This window comes from Anser anser (genome assembly GCF_964211835.1).
Source record: "Anser anser genome assembly, chromosome: 1".
Taxonomy (NCBI): Eukaryota; Metazoa; Chordata; class Aves; order Anseriformes; family Anatidae; genus Anser; species Anser anser.
In genome coordinates, this window is record NC_139720.1 from 117052748 (window position 1) to 117070397 (window position 17650).

The following is a 17650-nucleotide window of genomic DNA, read 5'->3' on the forward strand; positions in this document are numbered from 1 at the left end:
TTGCCTTCTGGCCTCTAAAGAGGCTCATGACGTGGTATTTTTCCCATGGGTGTCAGTAGTGTAAGTATCTGGAGAGTTATTTCAGCTTCCTGTGTAAGTTTTACTCTGCTGGCTTAGAAGACAAGGCCGACCTAACCCGGTATTCCATCTGCAGGTAGAAGGCAATCTCTCTTTTTAGTGGGTCTTACCCTATCGTGGGTGGTATTAGCCTCTGCCATTCAAATTTTTAGCTACCTTCTAAGTGCTAGTCACTTGATCTGCCATTCCCATTATGTATGTTGTGATCAAAGCCAAGGTTTTAGGACAGTGGCTAGAAAGCCAGTTTCTACTTCATAAACAGAGTCAAACAGCACTGATGCTAAACAGTGCATAGGTTTAAACATTTTTGCTGTCTAAACGTGCCTGCTTCCAGTGTTAACTGGTTCTTTAAGGACTCCGCTATCAAACATTTAAGAAATAATAGTGCTATGGTTAGAAAGCCTGCAGCGGAAGACTCAATGTGGCCAGCTCACATCCCTTTGGCTGTCTCATGGCCCCAGCTAAAAGTATGCCCTGAGCAGCTGAAGCTGCTTTGTGCTGTGTGGCCTCAGTCACACCTCCCTTCAGTAGCTCTTGCTAGCGGGGGAAGATCTGAACTTTGCATGGTCAGATATATGTGAAATCATGCTAGAACATGTAGCAATAAGAGATATTTGAAATACAGAGAAATAAGAGCTTTCTTTACTTGTGTGGAAAATACCCTTTTCTAAGCTCGCAATGATCCTTTGCTGGCAGCAATGTGAATGCAGGTTAGGTGGGACTCTAAAAGAATCGTGATCCTTTTAGGAGGACTTGGTCCTTCCACAGAATCAACTTATTGCCTATGTGGCCACTGAGATAGCTTAAGCCAAGTACAGCTTATTTTTTTTTTCTGCAGTTCTGTGCTCTTCCAGATTGGTTCCACTTGTTGCAGAGTCAGTGTAGCTGTGTGATCCCACGGCAGATGTGCACAGTCAAGCAAACAATGTAAAAAATCTGGGGTTAATGAAAAAAGGGAATGTGGGGGCGGGGGGGGACCAACTTCAAAGTTACTTTAGTGGCAATTATTCCCTCTCCTATATATGCTTCCAACTTCATAAAGAAAGGTGTTTTTTCTTTGTTTGGTTTTGAGACTGGATGAGCATAAGACTACATCTGCGCTTCCAAAAATCATACAAAATCAAATACATTGATTAGACACGGACAGAAGACTACTCATGAAGATATCAGATCGAGGAAATGCTGCACTGTGCAGCCGTGCCCACCAGATGGTGCTCCCTGCACCCATACCAGCTGCTCCAAGATCTGTTTAAGTCAAATCTTCCAAGAACTCCAGATTTATTGCATGTAGCCTCTCCTTTTCCCCACTCCCCAGTGCCGATGTGCAGATGGGCTGAGCAGGCAGTTCAGAGAGGCTGAGCTGCCCGTGCTGAGCCCCACGAACACCGGAGGAACACCAGTGAGAGGACACAAAGTTGATGCCCAGAGTGGGAGTGGGTGGTGGGTGGCACTTCCCTGGTAGCCCTCTGCACAGTGGGAGATCCCCCCTGCAATTTGAGTAAGTCTGTTGTCTAAAGGATAGCATATCCCCAGCAGAGCCAGCTGTGCGATCTGTGTTTGGGAGGGTGGCTGGCACAACCTGGTGAGCTGCTGTCCCTGCCTGTGACCCCGTTGCCTGTGCCTCAGGTATTCCCCTCACCGCCAGAGGGACCTGGAACATGAATACATTTCATCATTCTGTGATGAAGACTCTGTGGCCGGGCCATCACAGGCATGAAGAGCCATACGTCTCTCTAGTTACACAAGCAGTCACTAGATTACACTAGTTAAACTGTGGGATTGCAGTCCAAAAAGCAAGGGATGAAGGTGTCTGTGGGAGTCTCAGCGTGATCCTACCTGTCTCCTTGAGTGCCTAAATACCAGTTTAAAGCCTGGCCCTGAAACCCATGAAAACAATCAAAGAAAAAGGGTTAGATTTGTTTCCCCACTCTCTACTCTTCTGCTTACTTCTGGGTTGGTGCACGGTGGCATATCAGCAGCAGGTGAAGGACTCACTGCCAGCCTGAGGCAGGGACTGCTGTGTTTGCTGAACTTTGCCACCGCTGTTGTGGCATCATCTCTGTGGTCTGATAGCAGCTCCCAAACTTCAGTTCATCTCGTTTCACCGTTAAACATCCTGTTCTCCCGATTAAAATGTTAATTGTGCGTCGAGTACATTCAAAATGTTAATTTGTTTTCTGCTCTCACATTCAGAAACCTCACAGAACTGAAAGGATCTTTACAGCTGTTTCTCGTGGGGCTTTTTGCATTGGATTCACTGAGTCAGCAGCTTAAGTAAATAACTATTAAAAAGATATAATTTTGTGAGTGTGGCCAAATTATCTGTGTAAAAAAAACACCCTATAAATCAAAAAATGTAATTAAATATTAGCTCTCAGCTAATTAAAAAGTCTGATATTCCAAGTGTCATTTTCTTTAACTATTATACTAAGGTCATTTCATCTGTCTAATCGTTCCTCTTGTCTAGGGAAATGGATGGCTGCAGAGTGCCAGCTACCAGTAAGTTCTCTTGCTCTTCAGTGTCACATAGAAGAGCCTGAATATTGTGCTTTGGTTTCTAAATCCTAATCGGTGTTTAAAGAAAAGATCCTTTTCCTTCCCTCCTGCTGACTGGGGCCTAAACCCACGGGGCACAGCTCCCCCAGGAGCTGCCCGGCTCAGGGGCAGCGGGTCTGATGTCCCCAGTGGGTGGCAGGGATTTGCTGTGTGATGTTGTGACGGGTATGAGGGCATTTGTGGTGGTCAGCAGAGAAAAGTGAGCATCTTTGGGCCATGACTCATCCGCCCTTGTTTTAGGTGTCTATTTCAGATGAGCTGGAACCACCCAGAAATGGCTCTTTCTCTCCATTGACTCTGAAGAAAAACTAGACCAACACTAACTCACGGACCTCTACATTAGGAGACAGCTGCAGCTCTCAGAGGAAACCCCTTCCCAGCTTGCATGCCTTAGCAGAAGGTACCGGCCTTGCCCGTCATGCCAGCACCTCGCGGGGTGGGTTAGCAGGTCTGTGGCAGTATAGGCCTGGGTAGGGCTCTATATTGGGTGATGGAGAACAGCAATTTTTGCAAGCCTGGGGAGCTCAGCCTCAGCAGCATCCAACTGGGAGCCTGCAGCTCTAAGAGGCACCACTGGCACAAGATTTTTTCACTCCTTTAGTCGTAAATCTAGGACTTGTCAGTGCATACTGACAGAGCTAAGGAAACTGGCAAAGGAGAATTGTGACTGCTTCACTCCTTCATGACGAATCACCACCCAGCCTTGCAAACTCATTGTGCCTACTGCACGGGGCTCTCAGGGTGGTGAAGAAGCAGGGACGTGCTATTGCTGTGCAAGCCTGACAGGAGATGCCTGCTCTGATTCTCGCTGCTAGCAACCCGCCTGCCTCAGACAAGCAAGCTGGCAGCAGTGGATGTCTCATCCGATAGCATAATGGAAACTGGATAAACCCCTCCGCCCCTTCTTTCATATTTTTTATGGTCATGGAGCCTTGAGGTTGACCTGCTATTATTATTGATGAGTGTGGTCATACTGCTCTGTGAACAATTCCCTTTATTCTAACAGAAAGTGCTGAAAGTCTCATTTAGAGGAGAGAGAGTTTCCAGCTTATGCCATGCTTGAATTCTCCGTTCACCTCAAGTTTTTCAGTCTCACGCTAATAACTGGTACCTGCTTCGCTATGATAACTCCGTATTTGCTGGGATGTCCTTAATGCCTTTTGCAAGTCAGTGGTGCAAATGTACGGAAGGTGTATTCACAGCTCAGGAAAACAAGGGCCAGTCTGTCACTGCTGAAAAAATTCTAGCAAAGGAAGCTCTTGGGTCACTGTAAAGGGTAATCCGATTTTATTTCGCTTGTGCAATGTCAGAAGTGATCGGTATCTTAAATATGAGGAAATAGGGTTTCCTGCTTTGTCCTACAGCCTGTATTGCAATTGTCTCATTCCCTTTTATTAAATGATGTCTCCACGGGTAGCTGGGAACAGTCTCCCTTTTCATTCTTTATGTCGTACAATGCAGTATGTAATTATTTCATGATGACTTTAATTAGTCATTCTTTCATTAAGGTTACAAGCACAATATTTAGTGATTTCTTTTTTATTATAGTTGATTTCTTGGCTCTTAAGAGAGGTGGGGGAGTTGAGGGGCTTAAAAGAGAGTGAAATGGCTATTCAATTTTGGAATTACCTTTGACACAGACTCAAAGTACAAAATTGCTTGTCATTTTTTCAGTCCAAAAGCATTACACTGGAAAACTGCCAGAGTCAAACAGCTCTGCAGGAACCTGCTTGTTTTCCTGTCAGCTTGCTCAGGCTCTGGCTGGGGAGGCTGCAGGTGCCGGCCTTCAATCCACAGCGCCAGCCAGGCTGGCGGGAGCTGGGAAGTGAAAGCTTCCATCCATGACTTGTCTGTGGGCTCCTTCTTTCCCTCTCTTCTCCTCACCTTCCTTTCCCAACAAAAAGCTAGTAGGCTGCTACAAACCTGGAGGGGCATCTTCAATGAAAGGCGTCTCCATTTTCATCAGGCATTTCCATCAGATGTGGGGTTACCTTGTCACATCCCTCCGGCACATCTTCTTCTCAGAATAGTGGTCTGAGCTGAGTTCAAGGAATTGCAATGTCAGCGCGGGGTGTTTGGGCATGTGGTCCTGCCCTTCATGACACATCCTTCTGCCACCGAGCACCGGTTATACTGGGGGTATATGTGTGTGTGGTTGCAAGGAACTTCTCACCAAGGCCACGCTACATCTGGAAACTCCGGACGTCCACAGTGCATGCACAGATGATGTGGAAAGCAGATCTGAATTATTTAATTCAGAAAAAGAAGAAAAGAAGGAAAAAAGAAAAAGAAAAGGATGCTTACTGTTCATGCAGAGTGCAGCTTGATGGAAATAAAAGTAGTTTTTAATATGGAAGAAAGTTCAGTAGTGAACCATTGCTGGAGATCTACAAGTACCAGTTTGGTAATGTTTAAAAGCACCGTGCCTAACACAGGGAACCAGCTAGGGACTTTCTGTCTCACTGGACTGGGATCCAGTGGTTGCTGAGGGACCACTGGTGCCAGTCTGCCTCTGTGCAAGCAAGACAACAAGAGAAGAGTCCCAGTAGTGCTCTGCGTGTGGGACAGACCTGCTATGAACCTGACGTGCCTGATAACACCACAGAAAACAGCAGAGTAATTTAACAAATATTTCTGTTTAGTGTTCAGAAAGGAGCTGCATGGCACGAGTAAGTCAATAAATTCAAAGAAGGATTTTCCAGGCCCTTAGGGTGGAAGGAGATGCTACACAGCACTTGCTGGCACTAAACTTTTAAATCACTGACCTGGACAGTTTACGTTCTTTTACACAAATATATAACATATCTCATTAGAGAACCTCTATGAAGTTGTACGAAACTTGTAGTCCTGAAGAAATTTCTTTATTCCTAAAAATGTTGCACCAGAATTTAAAAAAGGCCAGAGCAATGGCTAGACTGGGTTTGGGAGTGTGACAGCAGCTTGAGGCAAAAAAAAAAATAATGATTTAATGGCTTTAATAATGAACTGTACCATCAAACATAATACATAATACTACGCATTGAGAATACTGCCCTTTTCTGAGTCTGCCCTAGACAGAACGTGGCTCCATTTTTTATGAGCAGGCACCACACTGATTTATGAAAATATATGCACACTCACACATGATGCAGCTACATTCTTGCGAGGTTTGACTTGGTATCTTATGAGAACCTGTCCAGTACTGTACAGTATTATAAAATAAGCGAAATAGTTTACCAACTGGTAAACTAACATACCTTAAGGCAGTCATCATTGGAGAAACTTCTAATGGATGTGTTTTGATTAAGATTCCTCTGGTGTTAGGCTTGAAGTGATTAAATATTTGCATCAGTGATTCGGAAGTAAATATAACTCCTTTACTGATTAAGGTGTGTGACTTATGCAGAATGGTAAACAAAGAGGCTAGGACTGTTGCACGCAACGATCTTGACTTCTTGATAAGCTTGGCCCATTTAAGCGAAATGCATTTCAGTAGTTGACTGCACAGATGCACTTTTAGGAATAAAGAAAGAAGGTCATGCCTACAGAATAAGATGCTGTATCCCAACAGGAATGGACTCAGAAAAGGATTTCGTAATCAAAGGGTAAGCAAATCAGCGTAATCTCCCACAGTTATGCTGTGGCCAAAAAAGGTTAATGGGATGCTTGGGTTAGCAGTGCATGAACAGGGCCATAAGGTAATGCTACCTCTGGATATCGCATTAGTGAGATTGTCGCTGGAATGCTGCAAGTTTTGGCATCAGCTGTTTTAAAGAGAGGCTGAAAAGGTGTAAAAAAGCACCCCAAAGATTAGATAGCTGGAGAAACTGCCTTACAGAGAGCTCTAAAGAGTTCAGCCTGTTTAGCTGATCAAAAAGAAGATTGGATGCAACTTATTATGTCTAAATATCCATCTTTTGGGGATCAGGGAGGGAAAAATAAGAAACTGTAAAGGTTTTTTTAACCTGATTAATTACACATGTAAGCAAACAGCTTGAAACCATGGTAGGCACACAAATACTGTACAAATTATTTTACAGCAAATGACAAAATGGTGGAATAAACTATAAAAGATAACCTTCTCCTTCCTTGATTTCATGCCTTCAAATCAAACCAGAACGCTTGTCCAGAAGGTAGCTGAACATTGCTGTCTGCCATACAGGGTCACTGAGCGTGACTGGAGGACTGGTGATGTACAAGGGGTCAGACTAGCAGATACGGGCGCTTAGTTTGAAATTTATCAGTCTATCAGTGAATTAGTAAACGCTCATTGTGAAAGGTTTTCACGTCAAGCCTGTGGGATGACCAATACCAAACGTTATGTCTGTGAGGTCTGACACAAGCTCGCTCTGCAAACCACGACAAACCTGGTGCAGTTCAGGGCCCGCAGTCTGGCTGCCTTACAGGTAATGACAGCTCTGCTTCCCTGGGAGGCTTCCCAGAGATCAGGCACCTCTTGCAAAGTGAGGGCATCACGTGCATTTCTTGTTCTGAGATGTAATCTTGGACAAAAGCATTGCCAAGTACATGTAACAAGCAAATAAACTTGTACTAAGCTTCCCAGCTCCTGCTATGCTCCTTTCTTCTGCCATCCTGGTAGGTGGATGATATAAGTGCTCTGACTCTTTGTTCCCCTGTCAGTCTCACGTGGGCTACTGGGAGTGAGTGGGACAACTTTCTCAATACATCATTGGTTTTGAGGTGCTTTTTTTTTTTTTTCTTTCTTTCTTTCCCCTAAGCTAAAGCAGAACATGCAACTTCTCCATGAGGCTGATACTCCAACAGCCTGGTTTTGTTGCCTGGGAATCATGCTTATTATCTCCCAGGGACTTCGGTACTGCAGGAAATAAATGTATACATTTCCATTGATAAGGGAGGGAGCTTTATGTCAATAAAATGATAAAATGATATAAAATGATCTTTGAGATGTGTCAAATACCATGGCCTTGCAGAATAATTAACGTTTGTCTGCTAAGTCTCACATGTCTCAGAAAGAGTCTACAATCCCAAATCTCCTGTGCTTCTGCTGCCAAGCATGTAGAAAACCAGGTGAGGGTGACAGGACTGGGAAAAGTGCTGTCTCCCCTTAGGATGTCCATGGTTAAAGTGTTTTTCTAGCAAGCACCATATCTGCTCCACCTAACCTAGAGCAGGAAATTTGAATCTGAGTCTCCTGTCCTTTGTAGAAAAGCTGTATACCCTGGGGTGAAACCCCTGACTTCTTGAAGTTTTTCCACTTCACACTGAAAGCAAAGGGGAGGGTTGCATTCAGTTAGTGTTTAGCGACATTTTCAAAGCAGAACAACAGCAGTGGGAGTGACACCTACTGCTTTCCCCGGAGAATACTTATTTTAAGTGACTCAGACCTCGTCCAGTCCCACAGGCCTGTCCATGACCTTTCTTGAAACTGAGCAGAGGCTGAATGTGAAATGTCCTTTTCAGCACCAAGATGAACGTGCAGCAGCAGGATAATTGGGTGTAGTGGGATAGGTGCTGGTTGGAGCTTTCTGTCAGACAAACACGAGGCAGTACCATGGCTGAGAATCCCCTTTGGAAACAGCTTTCAGAGACTCATCCAAGTCCTCCAGGCATGAGTCTTTCCTTGGCATTTCCTTTTGCCTAACGTTTGCTGCTGACTTCTATGCATTCCTTCCCCAGGTGCCCAATGCTCTCTTTAGGCGTTATACAGGGAGCTTAAGCTGGAGAAAAGAGTTTCAGAAGACTTGTGCCATGTCTAATTGTCGAGTTGCCTTGTGAATTGAGTCTGCAGCCTTTTCGTCAGGCTGTGAGAATATTGTCTTCACCCAATCTGCTCATGACAGTGTTGCTGAAGTTCCTCCCCTTGGCCGTTACTGCATGAGTGCTGTCACTTGCTCCCTAGTGCTCAAACCCTGGGGCTACGGTCTGTGCTGCCTGCCCCTAAAGGTGCAGTCTAGGGAGATGCGATGCTTAAAATCCAGCTGCTCTTAGCTCTGACTTACAGCCACCGCGCCCACATGTCTGGTTATGATGAAGGTGACATGGGGCTTGGAGAAGAGGGTGTTAAGCATCATGGAGGTTTGTTAAGATAGCGTGCAGGACATGATGAAGCAGGCAGCTCAGCCTCCTGGCTGCACATGGGGGTATGAAATGGGTCTTGGGTCCAGTTTACAAGGAAATGTGTGCAGTCCTGAAGGCCTTTTTAGAGAATATGGTCCAAGACATGTGAAATCATGGCAAAAGCAGAGGGATTGTGAAAGGGTTACTGCTGCTCCTGGTATGGATTTGTAGCTTATGCCCATCCCTAGAGCACACTGATTGCTTAGGCAATTCCCCTTCTTATCCCATTTCCTTTCTGAGGAGAACTGCCATGTGGGGCAGCACCGTAGGGTTGCAAAGATATGTCTGATATAGCCTCTGTACGGGGAACTTTTTCCCCAGAGGTATTCAGCTCTTATCTGCTTCCAGCACAATGTGTGGGAGACATTTTGCTATTTCTCCTCTCATGAAAACTACGGGAGTGTACTATGTCGACATCAAGTGAAAGCACCGAGTTCTTATAAATTATGCTCCATCTCTGACAAGATAACTATTTGTTTGAGCAGGAAGAAAGACGATGTGCTTTCCTGTTCCCTCCTAGCATGTCTCGGGATCAGCTGGCTGTGGTAACTGAGGGCTACTTAGATACAGAGTAATGGATCACCGTCTTCTGCAGGGCTGAGCTAATCCGTTGCTCTTAGTGTTACTTTTTTCCAGTGTTCACCTCAGTTTGCTTGAATGAAAAAGCTCAGACAAACAAAAGCAAGTGCTGTATGCTCTACTGATTCCATCAGTACAATAGACAGTAGAAATAGACACAGAAATGAATTTCAACTGCAAATGTTAAGAAATAAGTTGGTGTTTTGCTCTTGAATCTGTTGCCCTTGAATTTCAGAAGAAGGATGTTGGAGTACTCAGATAGAAAAACAGGAATAAAACCTCACATAAAATAAATGTGTGAAGCTTCTCTTGCTATTCCAGGAAATGTTAGTTTAAGACAAAAGTGGACTAAGAACATAGCCTGGGTGTCATCCATCTCTATAGCACTGGCCATAGCCATTCCAGGTTAGGTGTCTGGAGCCCTTCCCAGTTGATTGGGAAGCCAAGATGATCTAGAAGCCAATTAATCCCAAATCAGGGTAAATATTTAAGAAGACTGAATTTTCCTTTGGGGATGCCCATTTCTCTCCACTGACTGAAAGAGAGTCTGCATGACTAGCTTAGATACCAATTTTCTAGGCAGCTAAAATTAGAGACAAATCCCACCCATTATACAGAGTATACCTAACATGAAAGGAATGACTGATTATGTTCTTCAATATTAAACAGATCTGAAGGCAGATCTGTTTAAACTGACTGACTGCGTTCTTCTCAAATAGCATTATGTGAGTATTACCAGTATAGATAGGGAAGTATTAATGTCATGCACAAAAAGACATGAGAAAAAATGAGAGGGTTTATGATGATGTTCCACTAAATAGGGAAAGTAAACAACAGAAAGGGAAAGGGAAATCTGGCCTAGGTCGGAGCTTTACTGTGTTTTTGTAAGATCTTTCTTGAGATTTCCAGCCCACTTCCAAAAAAATACTGGAACTTTTTAGTTGGACACTCGCTGCAGAGATCCTAATAATTTCTTAGTGTTATAGGAAAATTCAATGTCACTGGTGGTTTGTTTGATGTATCCTCTGAAAGTAATATATGTGTTGATGTCTTCCAAGTCTTATCACATGGGAACTTAAATAGAAAACTATCTCTTTAGTTTATATAACTTCCTTCCAGTACGACTGCTTCTTCTTTTTTTTTTTTCTTTTTTTTTTTCTTTTTTTTTCTGTTTCTTTTTTTCTTTTTAGACTATGTTTTCCTTCCCAGCTTCACTGACAGTATAGTGAAGACTCCCAGCTCCTAGCTTCCAGAAATCCAGGCTCCCAGCATTTCTCATGATTGGACCATAAGCTTTTTCTCAACTTCATCTTCAGGCTGTTCAAACTTACCGATATTCTTTCCACTCATATTTCACTAGACCTACCAAAATATTTGGGGCAGGGCACAGGAAGAGAGAAAGCATAATTCAGAAATCATCCAAAACAATGCATATTTTGAAGTGGCAAAGTGACATTCTGTCTGGGATAAACTGTTTTTATTGGGTTTTAATTTGGGTCAATAGTTGTGTGAGCATTTTACACTGGGATATGTTTCTTTGTTCTTTCAGATCCTTTGACTTTTAGGTAGATTTAGAAACAGTTCTGAAAGGAAAAACACAAACGTTTTTCTCCAGTAGATATTAAAACAAAACAAAACAAAAAGTTCTCAAAAACTCCCTAAATCTTTTCCTCAGTGTTCCTTACACTCTGGCCAAACCACTTAAAATCAACAAGTAGCAAATTGTTAAAGTCAAGGAATTTTTTAAAAATGAAAACTCCATGTAAAATATTTTGCCTTTTGTATTTTACACTTCCCTTTTCTCATCTGCCTATTCCACATTTCTCAGTTGAACTTTTCCTACGTTGTATCTTAGCAGCTACATCCACGCTGGCCTCTGTGTTCCCCCAGGCTGTATTGCTTCTCCATGCGAACTAGTTCTTGCACAGAGACACCAGAGCTATCAATAAAACACTGAAAATACTCCTGTGAGTGTACTGTAAATCTGCCCTCTCCTGCTGCTCATATGCTTCCACTTTAGCCTGCCCTTCCCAGCTCATTTCTTCTTGTGCTGTCCTTTTTCTCTCCTGTGGGTTACACCAATCCACCGCCTGTAATGCTTACCCTGCTGTAAAGCCTGGAAGCTACTACTGTTTCCTTGTCTATTTTAGGAGTGAGAGTTTTGTCCCTGCCTGGTTGTCCTCACCTTCATTTGTAGCTGCCTTTTTTTTTTTTTGTCCTGGATTTTTTTAATCTCTCTCTCCCTCTCTCTCTCTCTCTCTCTCTCAATGTGTGTCTGTCTTTTTTCTTCTCAGAGTTGTGTGCTTGATATTTTTTTGTCTGCAGGGACCAGGGGATCACCTGTGAAGTTAATGGAAGAGTTAATGAGGGAATGTAGGAATGCAGGAGATTGCTATTTTTAGCAGGCTTCATCTTATGTAATCATTTTTTTTTCCCTGTGTGATATCAAAATAGATACCAAATTTAGTTGGTAGGTAGAATTTAGTTTCTGTGAAACCTGTTTTTACGTCTCAGTGTTTTACAAGAAGCTCTGTTAGATACTGATACAGCAGCCACTGTGAAAAAATAGTTCCTTGGGATGGGATTGTGTACTCGTGCTCAGGCTAAAGTGGACAGTAACAGGAGTGGTGCTTGAGTAAAGGCTGCAGGTCTGAGCCCTCAGTTGTCTTCACACCATGCCTCACCTGAAGAGGGTTTGTGTCTCTTTGCCACCTCATATGAAATAATGCGACCTGTCTGACCGTGCTGGGGTGGCTCAGGTGGGCAGCACAGGCAGTCCCAGAGCTGGCAAGCTACACGTGCCTTTCTCTGCAGGACCCTTTTGTAAAAGGCACAGTTTAGCCCTTAGTACCATAAGCTGCTTACAGCCTGAGCTAAAACTTTTGTTTGTGCAGCAGATTTCAGTACTGTAAATTTACATTGCGTCACAGCCTTCTTTCTTTTTATCTTGCTTCTTCCCAAGCCTTTAAGAAGTTGAAACAGGTGAGAAACAGAGGAGAACAAGCATTGTGAAGGGTCTGGACTAAGATGAGGATATCTCATGCACCTTCTCTGCGTCTCCTTCTACTTGGCAGTTAAAACATCTGACGTCTTTAAGCAGTTCGTTTAACCCCATAAATGCCTTAAATGTAGTATTTCACAGCCATTTTCAGGTCTTGTGGGAGATAATTCAGCCTATGTTTCTAAGGGAAAATAGAGGAAATAAAGACTGAATAAATTTTAGATGCTATGGATATGTGTTCCAAATCAAGCAAAGTAAAACCCTGGACCCTCACTGGAACAATAGTTCATAATTTCTCTTTATTTCTAAAATTAGTGTTAATTTTATTTCAAATTTCTTCTCAAACACAGTTCAGGTCTCTGGTGAAGACTTCTGGATGGGCCTATCCATGTTTTGTCTGGTACTCCACAACAGGTACAGATTTCTTCCCCAATACATGAGTAACAAGTAAGTAATTTTCTGCAATATCTGGTGACTGAATCCAAGGTGAAGAGCAGTGAGTCTCAGTGCTCTACTCCTTGGCAACAAGATGTAGTGGATGTAAAAGATCACAGCTGTTCAAGGGGAAACCTGGCGTAGTTCATGTAAGAGACATCTTCTGAAGTTTATTAGCACATTCAGGAGTGACAGCTATATGTCAAGAAGTCCTTGAGCCCAGGATGTCTTTGGGTTGGCAGAGTATCAAGGAGACATCTGACACACACTAGCCTTGTGCTTGTGCTCTTCTTTGATCATCCATCTCTTGGCCCTGACATGCTGGTAGGCATCTCCTCACAGCTCAGGAAGGACAAAATACTTACCTTTCTTCCAGGGGCTTTGTGAGGATTATAACCTCGGTATCTGTACAATGCTATGTGAGTGCCAAGCATTATGGCAAGCTCCCTTTAGCAGACTCCTGACGGGTAATAAATTCATGTATAAAATGTTCTGTAGACATTTGGAATCCATTTCTCAGATCCCTGCTATGAATTAGCTACCCATATATTCCTTCTGATGCTCCCTGAGGAAAGGGAGCCCCTTAGCATATGGAAAATAGGCCCAGTGGGCACACAACTTCAGAGGCCCTGGAGAAGGCTGGTGGGTGTTTCAGCATTCAGCTTCTTGGCACGGTGAAGTGCCTGGGCAGAGCTTCCTGCCGCTGGGTAGCGAGGCTAATTAATCTGACTGGAAATCTAGCTGTGGATCTATACTCATGGCAGGGGCGCCAATGCAACTCTTAACACCATCCATTGCACTTCATGGGCAAGTATGTTGTTCTGGCCCCGCCTTTGCTGCCATGTAGGTCTTAGATTTGAGGAGAAAACGATCAGAGAAGGAAACTTGGTTACAACCTTCTGTTACAACCTAGGACACCCCCCCGCCCCGCCACACAGCGGCCGCCCCGCTCCCCTCAGCCCCTCAGCGCGGCGGCGGCGGGCGGGGCCGCGCTCACCGCGGCGGGGCGGCCTCCAGCTCGGCGGAGCCGCCCTCCCTCCGTCCTTCCCTCCCTCCCTCCATCCCTCCGCCGCCAATCCGGCCGGGGAGGCGACACCCGAGGGCTGCTAACGGTGCCGGCGGAGCGGGAGCCGCCGCCGCCAGCAGCAGCAGCAGCAGCAGCAGCAGCGGGGCACATGGCATGCCTGATGGCGGCTTTCTCCCTGGGCACCGCTCTGGTAAGGGCGCCCTGCCCGCCCTTCCTTCGCGGCCGGGAGGCGGCTCGGCCGGGGCGAGGGGGGAAAGGAGGGGTCCGTGGGGCTCCGTGAGGGAAGGGTGGGCGGCGGGGGGCGGCTGGAGGTGCCCGGTGCCGGTGCTTGACCGGCAGTAACCTCCCGGCTTGAGCTGCCGATGGGATTAGGGGGTTGTGCCAGCACGCTCCCTGCCCCGCCGCCGGTGGTTTCTCGAAACGGATTTACCAGGGGGGACCGTAACCTCTATTTCTGACATAATAGCCTCGGTGAAAGGCAGGCAGGCTGCGGGAGGAGGAAGGAATTGTGCGGGGAAGTTGTTTGGGGGAAAGGGTGCAGGGTGTGAGGGAGCATCGCGGTGTGGGGACGGGAGCGTGTCAGCTGCCGGGCCCGGTAAACACCAGCAGGCAGTCCAGCTCCTCACGGGAGGCTGGGGAACAAAACTGTGTGAAATCGGCTGAGATATAAGCGCCATAGGTGTGTTTGAGGTGGACACCCGTGCGAAAGACACAGCTGCATGCATACACCATCGTGTCTGGAAAAGCGCACGGCTTGTGCTTGTAGGTACATGAAATTCCTCAGGCTCTCCTCCGATGCCAGGTTATACAGACTGGTGGCTGTATGAGCCACCAGAATTGCCCACCCTGTGGGGAATTTCAAGCAAAGACCCCACAGCACAGTGGAGTTTCAGCCACCCCGGGTGGCAGGGGATATCCTCACCCCAGCGAGGGGACCCCGGGAGGCTGGCATCTGACCCAGGGCTGTGTCACGGTCTGCTGAGAAGAGGCGTTTCAGTCCACCGGGTGACTGAAATGGTTTGTTTGTGTCCCAGGAACAAACGTCTCTGGCTTCGTACTCACGGCTGGTTAAGTCATACTGCAAGGACCTTGTCCAAAGGATGTTTCTTCTTGAAATCATCTAAACTGGAGAAGCCCCGACTGTCCCTAGAATAGTCAGTGTGCCCTCCTCATTGGTAGTTTTTGGATATTCCCTCTGGCACGTGAATTTGCTCAGAAGTTTCTGTGAACCAAACTGTTTGAGAATGCCAAAGTAAGCCTTGAAAACATTCAGGAACATTATTAACTCACCTTCTCATAATTTTTTAAGGGAAGAAGGAGGTTCGCGTTCTTCAATTGTTCAGGTCTAAGGTGTTTCACATTACACTTGTTATGTTCAAATTACGTGCTATTACAGTCATCTGTTTAAGAAATCAGGAGTAAGTGTTACTGGATACTTGACCTCTGAGCAACTTGAGAGCATGATTAAAATCTCTTGCTTGAGAAAATGTGGTAAGCAGAGCAGATTTTCACATCCAGAGCTACGTGCTTGCACGTGAAGAACTGGAAGATGCTTGGTAACCAGTGGTTTTGAAGGACTGTATTTTAGGGTTTTTCATCAGCATTCATCAGAAGTGATTGACCTGAAAAGCACATCAATGGGGAGACCGCTCCCCGTGACAGAGGATGATTTTGGAGGCAGTGTGACTTAGTTGCTCTGGAGAGCGAGTAGGGAGAGACAGTGTCACGACCTACAGCTCCTTATTTGAGGGTGTTCAACACTGGTGCCTTGGAAAGAGGTGCAGCAGATCTGCTTTTCAGTGGGTACCTTTGGAGACACGTAGGTTGTTGGATACGGGTTTCCTAAGGGAAAGCCTGGCATATGTTACCTACAGAATTATTTTCTGATGCAAATCTGTATTAAAAATACTAGATTTTATAATAGACAACTGTGCAGATGTTAGGCACTGCTTATGGCATACTCCAAACAACAGATGACAAAGGGTGTCCTCCGAACTGTTCAAAATTCTGTTTAGCTGAAGAAGATTCATGGTTGTTTTCATTTAGGCCTTGGACATACCCTGTTGATACTGGTCCAAGGTGCCCATGCAAGTAAAAGGAATCAAAAAAGTACAGATTTTGTGTGAGTAAATAAAAAAGAAGAGAAAGGCAGGCAGCAAGCTGCTGTCACAGTCAGGAGAGGAAGGGAAAGAGCCTCTGTCCAAAAAAAGCCAAGTGGAATTGCACTGGGTGCCACGCTGGGCAAAGCATGGTAAGAGACATGGCTGTGAGCAGAGAGCATTGACCTTGCAGTGTCAGCAGTGCTGTACTGAGCAGGGTTTAGTATGTTTATGTAGCTGATAAGATTTCCATTAGGGATCACTGTCAAGCAAGGAAGGATTTTGGATGGAAATCGCTGTGCTTTCCTAACAAACCTCTAGGAAAGAAGTTGTACTGCTGCAGGTCTCAGAGTCTTCAGATCTATTGCTGCAGGAGCAGACACGGCAGAAAACAGTACATTTCAAAATTTGCAGAAGTGTAACTTGTGCAATTTCACATTTACAGAAGTATCTTCTGATCTAAAGGCGTAAGAGCTCTTGGACTTTTTGAGAGGCTGTCTTTTGACATGTCTGCGTAAACAATTGTTCAGCTAGCTCCCTTCCCCCTTCAGCTCTGTCCTAATACAAGCCCTGGAATCAGAGCAACTAGAGCCTAATTCTTGGAGGGAATGAGAAACTGAATACACTGTGACTGTACTTAGAAATTGTATTCTTCTGCTGTATTATTCTGGTGCAAGAGCCATTCTATTCTGAAGTTAGATACTGATGTGCTGCATATACCCGCTGAGAGGAAAGTGGTGCTAAGGGAACTGCTCTTTGTGTGCTACAAGCTCTTTTACCTCTTCTGTCAAGACACTGGCAGAACAAACAAAAGATTTTTTTTTTCCCTCTTTCACCCTTCAACACATTTCTGTGCTGGATTCTGTGCTTGAATTTTATTTTATATAATAACTCTTCTCATGCAGAAGGTTTTGAAATGCGTTCCTAAGGGAAAGTCTGTGAACTTTGTCCTTTCTCCAACTTTTTCCCTCTAGAACGCCAGCAGTTCTGCCTGTACTATGGCCGAGCCAAAGTCAGTGTGCGTTTCAGTGGATGAGGTGGTCTCCAATGGCACAGATAACCAAGACGTTCGACTGATGAATGGACACTTAAAAAAAGTGGACAATACTCTTACAGAAGCTCATCGTTTCTCCTACCTGCCACGCAGACCAGCTGTAAACATTGAGTTTAAAGAACTGTCTTATTCCATCCAAGAAGGGCCATGGTGGAGGAAGAAAGGTGAGGAAAATTTAATGTTTTAACATGTTATAGCTGAAAAGAGCATAAAGAAGCTGCCCCGGGGCTGATTGAAAAACTAGGTGCAGGATTTGTCCCTGCTCTGGAAGCAGACACCACTTCCTTCTGAGGAACGTGGAGAGTCCCGCTGCCCCCAGCAGAGCAGGGAACTTCCCAGGAGCCTGGTGCTCGTGCTGCAAGATACTGTAGATGCAGTAATTTGTACAACTGTTTATTTTTGCCTCCCAATTCTAAAGTATCTGAAGCACATACAGTACTCCTGTGCTGCCAAATATGTGTCCTGTGATCTTGCATGTTTACAATTTGTTGTTTGAGTGCTGGGGGAGGACAGGCTGAGCATGCAGGAGTTTAAAGATAGGGGTCGGGGAAAAGGGAATGCTTTTTTTAACTTTTACAATACCTTGTTTTGTCAAATGGCTGTTTTTTTCAGTACCCTTGCAGAACAGCAAGCATCTCAGAATTTCAGAAGGCATTTGAAACCAAGATAGTTATTCTCTTAAAATGCTGTGTTTCAAAGTCAGTGCTGTGGGCTATTGGCATGTCAGCACATCCATGTCTCTT

General features: G+C 45.0%; 1 protein-coding gene across 1 annotated transcript in view; it reads left to right on the top strand.

Moving 5' to 3' along the window:
• The first annotated feature begins 13716 nt into the window (after positions 1-13716).
• Positions 13717-17650, top strand: part of ABCG1 (ATP binding cassette subfamily G member 1) — a 57242-nt gene continuing 53308 nt past the window's right edge. Inside the window, exons 1-2 of the mRNA XM_083820099.1 lie at positions 13717-13944; positions 16828-17071. Coding sequence (XP_083676225.1) covers positions 13903-13944; positions 16828-17071 — 286 coding nt within the window. The 5' untranslated portion in view covers positions 13717-13902. The remainder of the gene's footprint in view (positions 13945-16827; positions 17072-17650) is intronic.